Source organism: Argiope bruennichi, chromosome 3 (assembly GCF_947563725.1).
Source record: "Argiope bruennichi chromosome 3, qqArgBrue1.1, whole genome shotgun sequence".
Lineage (NCBI taxonomy): Eukaryota > Metazoa > Arthropoda > Arachnida > Araneae > Araneidae > Argiope > Argiope bruennichi.
In genome coordinates this window covers 75,114,405-75,126,920 of record NC_079153.1, presented here as the reverse complement: position 1 = coordinate 75,126,920, position 12,516 = coordinate 75,114,405, and the positions used below count along the sequence as shown (strand labels likewise).

Genomic DNA, 12,516 nt, shown 5'->3' with positions numbered 1-12,516 from the left:
AATTTATCCAGGATGTCAGCCAGATGGTCCTTACTCAGCAAGTAATAAACCAGAAGATGTGGTAAAAAGGTTGATATCACCAATCAAAGTCAGTGGACTTAACATAACATTGGATAATTGGTTTACCAGTTTTGAACTGCTGACTGATTTACAGAAAGATAGATTGTCGCTTGTTGGGACAGTTAGAAAAAATAAAGCATTTGTTCCTGCAGAGCTTAAAACAACTAAACAGCGTGAAGTAACATCAAATTTGTTTGTATTTCGTCGAGAATTAATACTTGTAAGTTACGTTCCTAAAAAAGAAAAAATGTAATTGTTTTATCAAGCATGCACTTCGATAAAACTATTGATGAGCAAACTGGCGATAAACAAAAACCAGATATGATCACCTTTTATAATCAAACAAAAGGTGGTGTTGATGCAGTCGATAAAATGTGTGAAACATACATTGTGGCAAGGAAAACTCAACGTTGGCAGTTGACTGTATTTTTCTCAATATTGAACATCGCTGGCATAAATGCTCAAATACTTTATATGAGTAACGGTCATTGTATTAGTAGTAGGCGAAATTTCCTCCGCATATTGTCCAATGCTTTGACATATGAACATATTAAACGGCGATCAGAATCGGGATATGGTTTTCCACAATTCTATTCAAAAAGGACTGAAAAGTGTTACTGACAGCCAAAACAAAGGAACCCAGAACGATGGAGAAAAAAAAACAATGAAGTCAGTAGTAGTACTAGAAAAAGATGTGTCACATGTGCAGTAGATAAGCGTACTAGACTGTCAAAGTATAATTGCTTAAAGTGCAAAAACTATTTGTGTTTGCAGCATGCTTCATTTATCTGTCTATCATGCAGCAAAAAAATTTAGACAACTTAAAATAATAACGGAATGTCTTAGAATGTAACAGAATGAAACTTACTGCAGTTATAGTATTTTTTAATAAATTAATAATTGTAAAATATGTAATTTTGTCGAAAATATACTGTGCTTTTTACGTACATGTTGTATTGTAATAAACAGGTGAAAAACTAATAAAAGCTGTCTCTCTATATAACGTGTATCTGTGAGATACAGCGCGCCCATCGACGTTATTTTTCGGGCGCGCCTTCTTAAAGGTTAATTATGAAATTTCAAAGATATTTTCAAAATAGATCCTACACTAGAATAATGATATCTAATTGACGCTATTAATACATTAAAATAATTCAGTATTTCTTATTTCTTCCTTTATAAGTATAAAATTTATTATTATAATTTCAAACTTTTTTTATGGATGATCTTTTGTAATGGATTGTGCCTGAAGTTCATAATTATATAATTCAACCATCTAAGATTTTATTCATTAAAATTCTCAGTTGCTTTTATTTATTGTACTTTAGGTGTGAACGCTATACTCAGACTGTATAATGATTCTATGTAGTATCAATTTTTTTTCCTTTTAAAACGATTACATAATAATTCTTTTTTTAGAATTTTTATTTATTTATTTATTTGCTACTTTTTTCTTGGAATTTTCATAAGTAAAAAAGACCGAAGGGAAAAAGATCTGGCAACATAGAATTAAAAGCAAAAACGAAACGAAAAATGATGTTATTGTATTAACAATATGGCAGATTATACAACCATAGAAAGCCATATCTTATAGTATATATATATAGATATAGATGTAGATGTAGATAACGAATCTCTAATGTTACTTCCCAGCACAATTACTTTCCTAACAGGAAAGAAAGCATCATGGACAGCTATATTGGATGCAGATCGAATGCCAGATCAAGGACACCTGGGCTTGATATCAAACTTGGAGATCCTTTGGTGATTTGGCGACGAATTTGGCAACTTTGACGACAAAATGGATGTGAACAGAATCTTCTAGAATTTTTGGCTTAAAGTCCATTAGGACGCAATTTAAGATGATCTTTCGATATCCTTCTCTGCCCGGTCTCGAGAACTATAAAAGGAGGGAAGACTATGCGGGAGGCAGTCATTTGAGCTCAGATCTAGTTAATAATTAAACGAGTTCTCTGCCTGAGCACTTTGTGTTGTTTATTAAGTTCTGCTGTTTGTTAGGAGTGCTGATTTTTATTGCTTGTCACGTCTGGGCTATATCTGATCCTCTTGTCGTTTGGTGTGTATTCGTGCCTTCGTGTAACATGTTACATTATATATATATATGTAATGGTATTTAAACTCTTAATTTAATCCAAATTAATTTCCAAAATTTTATCTTAATTTAGCCCATCGTAACTTCATTCTAAAATATTCTCTTATTTCGTGATCCGATTCCACTTTCGGTTTAATTAATTCCTCTGTAAAAATAATGCGCCATCAGCACTACGTATCAAGAGAAAGTGATATCTTCGGTTGCCCTTGAAAAGGTGTCAAAGGTCACCACGTGTATTGAATTGGCGCCTGGCCAGAAATCCTATGTTATATAAAACTAGTGATCATTTGTTCGTCCCTTTTTGCCTTCTGCTTTTGTTCCGTGCTGCACCTTCTTGTTAATAATTATGCTTTCCTGGATGGATATTAAAGAGAGAATGAAACGAAATTAAAACTACAAAGTCTCTTAACTGCTATCGAACCTGCATTCTGCTTCAACCAAAATAATGTTTCTTATTATTTAGTCGACAGGATTCGTAATACATTACATATATAATGTAGTATGGTTACCATTAAGTTAAAAATGTCGAAAATGCTGAAACTTAAGTAATAATTTAAAAATTGAAATGTTATTCAGAATTCAAGAAGTTATTGCATCTTCCATAAAATTCATATTAATAATAGTCGTTATATTCAGTTAAGGTATCATTCCTTTTTTTAAAAAATTTATTTTTTCATCTTTATTCTCACATTTCATTTCATTACAAAAACGTATTCATGCTATTATTCCAACATACTACTGAAAGCAATAAAGCAATTTCCCAGAAATCGTTTCATATCACTATAGTATGAATATAAAATTTAAAGAAGTATAGGGGACTATCATAAAGATAGATGTATATGAGGGGAATATATAAAGATCAATAATGCTTCAAATGAGTGTTTTCCTATCTATACCTACCGCAAATAATATCAAGACTGCAGAGTGTTACAGGCGTTACAATGTCAATAAAATCCTTTGTTATGTCCCTCTTTAACCTCATCGCCAAGATTTGTGCCTGTTTATTGAAAATCGGCAGGAAATCCTTCAAAATATCGAAGTGAAAAGAGGCTGTCAATAATTTCCTTCGAGATTTCCACTTGGAACCATGGCTGACAAAAAAAAATTAAATACCTTATAATTCTCAAAAATTGAAAATTTTCTTTTAATTAAAACAACGATGAGATTTCTCACTTTTGGTATATAGCTAAAAAAAATGAACAAATAATCTTTAATTATCTCGATTAAAAGCGATTATTTTTATAACATCTGAAATCATGCATCTATAAAAATATCACTTTAAGTTTTTTTCAAAGTCATATTTAATCTGCATTGAGAGCATTATCATTTGCCAATATTTTCCAAAATGCCAATATTTTCCAATTATTCTAACACTCTTGGCTGAGAGATATCAATTAATTGAATATTTAGATGTTGCAGTTAGGGCACCTTGAACATGCATTTAATATATAACGCAATTTTATTCTATAATAGATAAGAATTGGAATTTTATTAATATAAATAACTTATATAATCCTTCTATGTTATTGTTTCAAGTAACATAATTTGATATCTTCAAAAAAAAATTTAATTCTAAATCTCACAGCTTAATTTTTCGGTAATCAATTTTAAAATTATGCACTATTATGCTCTGATTTTTTTTCAGTCCACAAATATTGTCCGTAAATCCGATTACGAATTGCACGCTGGATGTTATGTGTATGCTTAAGGGCAATATTCCAAAATATTTTTATCCATTTGTAAATATGGAATATACGTTTATTTAAATTTATTGCATCTAACTAAAATTATTTTTGCACATAACGAGCAGTGTTAATAACTAATTCTCGTTTTAATTCAGACAAAACTTGTGAGGCTTCAAATGATGACACTGACACATACCTAGTCAACAGTCCTGTGCCCAACCAAGGATGAAGAAAATTGTATGACCACACCTTTTCCATGTGTTTAGTTCCATTAATCAGTGCCTGGAAGAAAAGATTTAAGCCATCATCGTAAAAATATGCCGCCACCACCCTGTAAAATATGCCACCCCCTCGTAGAATATGCCAATTATTATGTTAATAAAGCTCTTAGTGTTACTTTGTAAATTTCAGATGTAATACATATGATAGAGAATACTAAAGCCTATAGAATAAAACCTATTCTATGAATTTATTCTCAACAGGCGATTATGCAGAACAGGTCTTGCTAAAATTTTCTTTAATTTGAGAATAAATTCATAGAATAGGTTTTTCAAAGCAAATTTTTCAATAACTAAATCAGAACATTAAACGTTTTCGATATATAACCTCTTTACGAAAAAGTAAATAGTCACATTTTTATATAAATGAAAAAGTAAATAAATAAATAATTCCTTCATTAATTGAGAAGAATTAAATTTAAAATAATTTATCAACTAATTTGATTCATATGTGTTTTAATCTGTTGATTTTCATGATAATTATGGGGAAGCCTGAAAACAAATAATGTTGTCGAATGCTTTCTCTCTATACATTCTAATGTATGAAAAAGAAATACTTGAAAACGATATATTTTATGGATGAAACAGTCAGTTTAGAATTTTTTTAATTGTTCTTTTATTATTATTTTTCAAAAATTAAAATTTCCGTTTTATGATGATTACTGACTTGCAAGATTTAAAATCTTTAAATAAATTTTTAAAAACTAAAGGAAGTTTTCATGATAAATTTTGCGTTAAATAATCAGTAATAGAAAATATTAAGAAATAATTTACAACTGACAATATTATTCATTGCAATATTATGGGGGGGGGGGAATATCACTTGTAAAAAAATGTTGCCACAATGAACATAAATGTTGTCCTTCATAAAAAAGAGTTATTTTTCTTTTTTTGTGAGTGGCAACTTTTGACTGCTCACGTATTGACTGTAAAAGGCGAAACTTGATGGCCGAAGTAGGAACTCTTATCTTTCTATGATAAACTTGAAATGACATAAGATAATATAAACATAAAATGACATAATTTAAACATAAGATAATTTGAAATGTGAATGCCAATTCAAAGTTCGAATCTCACGCGTACATGTAAATGCGCATCTTCATGATAAAAAAAATTCTTCCCCTGATTAAAATAATGATTTATTTCTTGTTACCCGTTACATATTTTTTCAGCAATTGAATTCTAAATAGCATATTAAAACTTTGTTTAAATGCCTGGTGTTTTTTTATAAGAATGAGTAAGTTTCAATGGAATAATTAGAATATGCAATTCTAATTGGCAAAATTTGCCACCATTTATCTTTCTGAAATTAATAACTTTAACTGATTTTTTTAATTAAATTATTTAATAAATAAAGATCTAATTTATAAACAATTAATATCTATATTAATGTATTGACTCAGATTTTTAGAGGTAAAGATGACACTTTGCATTATGCAGTCTGATGTTAGCTGAAAACTTAATATTGAATTATCTCGTTGTCTTTTAATAATGCAAAATTCTAAAGTAATAGAAAAAAATTATAATGTCAGACATTTTTATTTATTTACTATAACATCAAATGATAATATATTTTTTACTCCACAATATGCAGCTTGAAAATAAAGTATAAACCATTAATTACAGATAAATCCGCACGTTATGATGCTTATGAATGTTGGGATGGCATCTATATTACATTTCTTATGTAAATGCAATATCATATAAATTGATTTTGTTACTATACTAGCCGCCTTTCGCGACTAGCCGGTTCGCCAATCTTAATGCTTGTTAAAATTTTAATAATTAAATATTTTATCGAATTCCTACTTTAATAGCTTCTTCAGTAAAATATTTCAAAACTTAAAATTTTGATAGTCATATAATTCACTCATAATATTATAAAGACCTTCAGTCATAACGTAATATGTATCTCTCTAATTTTCTGTTAGCTCCCGTAAAATTTATGCTTTAAATTAAAGTGGAAATGTTAATCTGCAATTAATATAATAATATTTTTTACTGAAACAAAGCATTTTTTTTTAAATATGATTACTGAAAGCAGAGTCACTGAGCATTTAAACCTTTTGGGCACTAAAGAATATATTTCTTAATTTATGTAATATCTCAAGAATTTGTCAACAAAAGTTTCTCAGATCATTATGAGCAGATCGGTTAATTAACAATGTTTGATTTTAAATGCATCAAACACTAAGAAAATAAATAGAATCATTTAAAATAATCGGTCTAAAACAGGTTTAAAAAACTATTTAAAAAACCGATGTACTTAAAACTATAAATATATACAAAAAATATATGACTAACATAAATACAATTTAATTACAAAAGCATAAAACTAGCCTAAAAATAATTTAAATCAAGTCCGCATCCGTTAGGCGACCAGCCGGTTCGCCAATCTTAATACAAGTTAAAATTTTAATAATTAAAAATTTTATGGAACTCCCATTTTAATTGCTTCTTCATTGAAATATTTTAAAACTTCAAATTTTAATAGTCATATAATTCACTCATAATATTATAAAGGCCTTCAGCCATAACGTAATATGTATCTCTCTAATTTTCTGTTAGCTCCCGTAGAATTTATGCTTTAAATTAAAGTGGAAATGATTAAACTGCAATTAATATAATAATATTTTTTTTTTACTGAAACGGAGCATTTTTTTTTAAATATGAGTATTGAAAACAGAGTCACTGAGTATTTAAACCTTATGGGCACTAAAGAATATTTTTCTTAATTTATATAATATCTCAAGAAGTTTTCAACAAAATTTTCTCAGATTCATCGTGAACAGATCGGTTAATTAACAATGTTTAGTTTTAAATGCATCAAACACTAAAAAAATAAACAGAATCGTTTGAAATAATCTGTCGAAAACATATTAAACCTTCAATATCCGTTGAAAATAGTTGTCAACAATCAGAACACAATGCGCATGCGTGAATTTTCAACGCCAATTATGGTAACGCAAATGCGTAAATTTTATACTCCAGTTGGGGTAACGCTATACAGATTAGAAGTTTTAAATTTCCTTTATTCTGTTTTATTTTAATTCAAAAGTACTTCAGAATGAATCTGAGACATCGATTAATTAACAATGTTTAATTTTAAATGCATCAAACATTAATAAAATAAACAGAATCCTTTGAAATAATCTGCAGAAAATTTCTTAAGCCTATCCTCTTTAGCGTGGGAAAAAAAAAGAAAAAAAAAAGCCGTACTCATTTGGCGGTGGGGAAATGAAGAGTTTTTTGGCGGGAAAGTTAGTTTTTAATTAATGATTAAAATTCTTATTAAAAATTCAAAAAAAATGGACCCCAGGTGCACATTTCCGACCTCCAAGGTATGCATGTGCCAAATTTGGTAGCTGTAGGTCGAACAGTCTGATTTGTAGAGCGCCAACACCACACATTGAGCTTTATATAAGTGTAGATTAGAAGAATCGTTTTCAATTTATCCCTAACACTTACCTCCACTGCTTCAGCGTTTAAAAGAAAGACAAAAGGAAAGTAAATTATCCAGAAGCAGAACAATTTCTCTTTTCGAAATAAACGTGCATAACCACCAAAGGCTTGTTGAACAGCTAAATAGAACAGAAAAATACCTTATATAAGATTATTACTTCTTTAAATTATATTTTGTTTTGTAATCATTTTATATTAAAAACTTCCCTTACCTTTCAAAAATATTTCATAGTTTTGTAATAAATGTTTTTTTTTTCAAATTTTTATTAAAAAGGATTTTTTTTTTTTTTTTTTTTTTTTTTTTTTGCACAGAAGCCAAGATGTTAACTTTAACAAAAAAGAAAAAATTCAGCACAATTGATCGAAATATTAATTCAGAGACCGTGAGATTTTTCTACACTTCACGAACAATGTCATTAATCGCAAGTTATTGACAACAAACGATTTTTATTAATAACAGATCAATGTAATAAAACGATTATTCGCCTTAAATGGGTATTATTATTAATATTTCATTATTTATATCAACCGTAACTTATATTTTTGCTGGTAAATGAATTTTTCTGACAAAAAAAAATTTGTGAATTTTTTTCAGAAAAATACCAAAAACCTCTTGAAAATCTCTTTAATTTTTTCCGAAACATTTTTTTTATTTTTTACTTTTGAAGCTATATTAGAATATTTCCTTTTTTCTTCAAAGAATAAATTATTTCACACGAAATAATTTCGTATAATATTTTTTAAGCTTTTTAGAGACAGTTAATTATAAAAAATAGGACAAAATTAAATTATGCATAATCGATTTTATGCAAATTCTGTATCTTTGTTTGTTAACATAGAGATAAAAAAAATTTAGTTAGAAATTCATAGGAATAAGAAAATGTAAATAAATGGATATGAAACTATCATACGAGAAAACGATTATCTAGAACAGATAATATTTTTTAAATAATTATATCATTTGATAATACTAATTTAATCAAATCTTAAATGTGTATAAAAAGTATCATGAAATGGGTTCGAGATGTTTTTAATGTTTACGTTTGTTTAAAAAAATATTCATGCAGACAAAGGGAAAAAAATAATAATAGAATAAAATAATGAACGTAATAATAAAAACATGAAATGATGAAAGCAATAATAAAAGAATAAAACTATGGAAATTATCGTTTTAAAAATTAAAAAATCATTTTTAATGATATAAATTTAATAGTCCTGTGCATTTTCCCCGAATTCTGGCAATTTCTTTTCTTTGATTTCTTTCATTCTCTCATTTTTTTTTTAATTCCCAACAATAATTACTTTGTTACTTCAAAATTCAAATCTTTTGAATTGTTTCCTCAATTATCTTACCGTGCGATTTTTTTCCTGTTGTTGAAAGTTAAAAATCAAGGCTTCTGCTTAGCATCTATGTATTTTATGATAGGATAAGGATGTTTATAGAATACAGCGAAATTTATAGGAAATATAAACCGATTATTTACATTTTTAATAGGATCATGATGTCATGGGACTGATCTCTGTAATAAATGCTCAAGGACACAATATACAGATCTTATATAAGAAATAATTAAAATAACATGACTTTAATATCAGAGAATTTGGCGTTATCATGAACAAGGAATTGCATGAAAAAAGATGTATGCAAAATTATTATAACCAATACCACTAACGACGAACCAATTAGTCGCCTTAGTCTACTAGTCCCCTGAGTCTACTACTAATATAAAAAGTTTTTTTTTAATTAATTAAATGTTTCAACCATTCATTATAAATTCTTCTTTGGCCTCGGTATTTGGGAACAAAATTTGAGGCATTTATATAACATATATATTAATAACTTTTAATGAAAATTAACAATCAGAGGTTTTTAAATTTCGCTTGGTACAATTGATAATCCCATTTTTAATTTAAAAGAAAACGCTTTAGATGTTAAAAGGATTTTGCATATTAAATTATTTTATGTAAAAGTAATTTTTAAAGTAAAAATATTAGCCAAGAAAGAGTTTTAATTCCTAAAAATGCTGGGTATATCAGCTAATAAATAAGTAAAGTTTGTTTCAATTCGATCCAGAAGCTTAGAAGGCAAATGGTGACAATTTCGTTTTTTTTTTTATATATGCGTACACAGCCCGCCAGCATGATTATTTATGATAAAATTACAATTACTGCAAATTGTATGTAATTAAATAATACAAATCATGTGCGATTTTTCTTGTTGATCGCTTACTTCCTTTATTAGATTGTCAGAATAACTATTATAATTATTTTAATATTTAATAACATCTAGGTTGGTAAAATGTACCCGTAATTTGCAATGGTACATAGTAGAATTCTAGTTATTTCCTATCTAGTTATTTCACGAACGTATATGCAGATTATGAAATTATTTATTATGAAACGTTTAATTCATCAATAAATAGAAAAGAATTTACATTCAAAGCAAAATTTGTAGAATGTTAAAAATTTTGTACATAAATTAAACAAAACAATTTAAAAAGATCTGAATTTCTAGTTCCATAAATCGTAGCGGAATCATTGTTTAAAATTAATTCGTCTAATGTTTAAAATTAATTCGTCTTTGTATTACTTTTTAAAATTTTATCTTAATTATGTCAACAAAAACGTACACAAAAAATCATGTAATGTAGATACAGTACGCGTCTTATTAAATAGAGTACTGAAACAATGAAAATTACTAATACAAAGTATATATAAAATATTTTCAAAAGTTTATTAAAATTATAGAAAAAGGATTACAGATACAAAATTGATAACACTGAAATTATATTGATGATATAAATATTTAAAAAGATGAAAAAATAGTTTTCATCCAAAAACATGCATCAAAATTAATGAACAAAATGGAAAAATTTTCGATTAACTTTTAGTTAAAAATTTAATCAAAATTCTATTAAAGTACTTTGGGACTAAACATCTACAATACGAGAAATTTGGTAGTTCTATGCCCAACAATTTGCCTTGTAGAGCTTTTTGCCTAGTTAGAATAGTTTAAAGAATAGTTAATCTATGAATATCATCATATTAAAGTAAAATTCAAGAATGTTTAATTTGTTACTCAGAATTTCCATTTGATAGAATTAATATATAAGTAAAAAGGCAATCATTTTTATTCCTCATAGAATAATATATAATACAAAAATCATCGAAAAATTATTAAAAGTAGGTCAAAGAAACAGATTGTGAGGTTCGGAATTTATAATTAATGACACTTTTATTAAATTAGCCATATTGCTATGTTTCAACAGGCTTAGTCGGTTCAAAATTACGAGATCCATCCCAAAATAGCCCTAGAGTTGCTTTAAACGGGACGTTAATATAACCAAACCAAATCAAAAGGCTTAGTGATAATACATTTATTGGGATACACACATGCATTCATATATTTTTCAAAACATTCTTTAAAAGATTTTAAAAAATGTTCATATTTTCATTAATTAAACTAAATAATATGCATTTTAGTCAGCGGACTTGTCTATGACAAGTGCCATCAGAAACAACAACAAATAATATGCATAATATTAGTTTATATAAGTATTCAAAATGCACACAAAATATTTCAAGCTATGCATACTCACAAACATTGAAAGATAATCCTAATTTTCTGTGTACTTTGAAAGGAATGTCAGGTACGTTGCCTAAAACATCAAAGAATCTCAGCTGTCTTCCTGGCAATTCTTGGTTGTATTTCTGTCTGTAAAAGGCATATTTTAGAAACATCATAAAAGCAATCCCAATTAGCACAACGGGGACAAACATTTTAGATGGTCACTCAGAAGCCAGAGTTTCGCAAAGTTTGTGAAGATCTTTTTTTTTTAATGAAATTGCTTTTCTTATCAGGTTTATCGACTCAGATAAGTTCCTGAGATTCTAAATCATTTTCGAAGTAAAAAAAAATCCAATAATTGAGATATGATTGATTCTTTTTTATTCTTTGTTTCAACAAAATATTTTATCCTAATATTTTGAATTATTTAAAATTTTGTCAGCATCTCTGGAATGGATTGTTATCCCTGAATAAAGAACAACTGCTAAAACCAGAGAGTGAGAGAGAGAATGTGCCTTTATAACTCCTGTATTTGTATTATCTCATTTTCACAGAATTAATATCGATGGAAATAATTCAAAATAACAGGGTTTTTTTAAATACTGATCAATGAACTGATTAACCATGAAAATTCAGCGAATTGTTATCTCGCAATTTCGCTGAATCGATATCTTGCATTGAAATTAGCCGATAACAAGTTTAAATAATTTTGATGAAAATCTTGACAGATATAAGCTTTTGAAAAATAGCATTTTTAATGTTAAACGAGTCAAATAATCGTTTGACGATATTTTTTGACATTTCAATTCCTTAATTAATTAACGAAATGTTTTTATGTTCACTTAATGAACATTATGATACTGCACAAAATAATGGAAGACAATTCTAAATAAATAGATTAATACTCTTTTCAATTTTTTTAAAACTTAGCTGTGAAAAAATAGTGAAATAAAATACGTTAAATTTTTTGCATGACAGAAAAGCTGAAATGTTAAAGCATCACATCCTATTAATTGTATGAGTATCTTTATAATTTTCGATTAATGAAAACTGCCTGAAAAAATTTGAAAACGATCACCAACTGTCGATCGTAGAAGTCACACGCATACTTTATCTTTTGTTATTGTTTATAAAAACTACTCTTTATTAAACTCGATAACAATTTAATTCTATTCTATAATCTCAGCTAGATAAATATTGATTTTCAGATTAGGTGATATTAATCTTTTATTTATAGCAAAATTAACGCGCGTGTGTGTGTGTGTTAGCGCTTTATTGGTTAGACTATTTTATTCAAAGTTTCCAGAAAGGCATATTTACTGTGGACGGTGATAATGTGCAAGTCAGAGC

The 12,516-nt window shown here is 27.6% G+C and overlaps 1 protein-coding gene across 1 annotated transcript in view; it reads right to left on the bottom strand.

Annotated features, from left to right (window-relative positions):
- The window catches only part of LOC129963124 (cytochrome P450 4c3-like), a 35,691-nt gene extending 23,771 nt beyond the window's left edge, over positions 1 to 11,920 (bottom strand). Inside the window, exons 1-4 of the mRNA XM_056077211.1 lie at positions 11,198 to 11,920; positions 7,605 to 7,717; positions 4,055 to 4,140; positions 3,074 to 3,264 (exon numbers count right to left, since the gene is read on the bottom strand). Coding sequence (XP_055933186.1) covers positions 3,074 to 3,264; positions 4,055 to 4,140; positions 7,605 to 7,717; positions 11,198 to 11,378 — 571 coding nt within the window. The 5' untranslated portion in view covers positions 11,379 to 11,920. The remainder of the gene's footprint in view (positions 1 to 3,073; positions 3,265 to 4,054; positions 4,141 to 7,604; positions 7,718 to 11,197) is intronic.
- Positions 11,921 to 12,516: the final 596 nt, after the last annotated feature.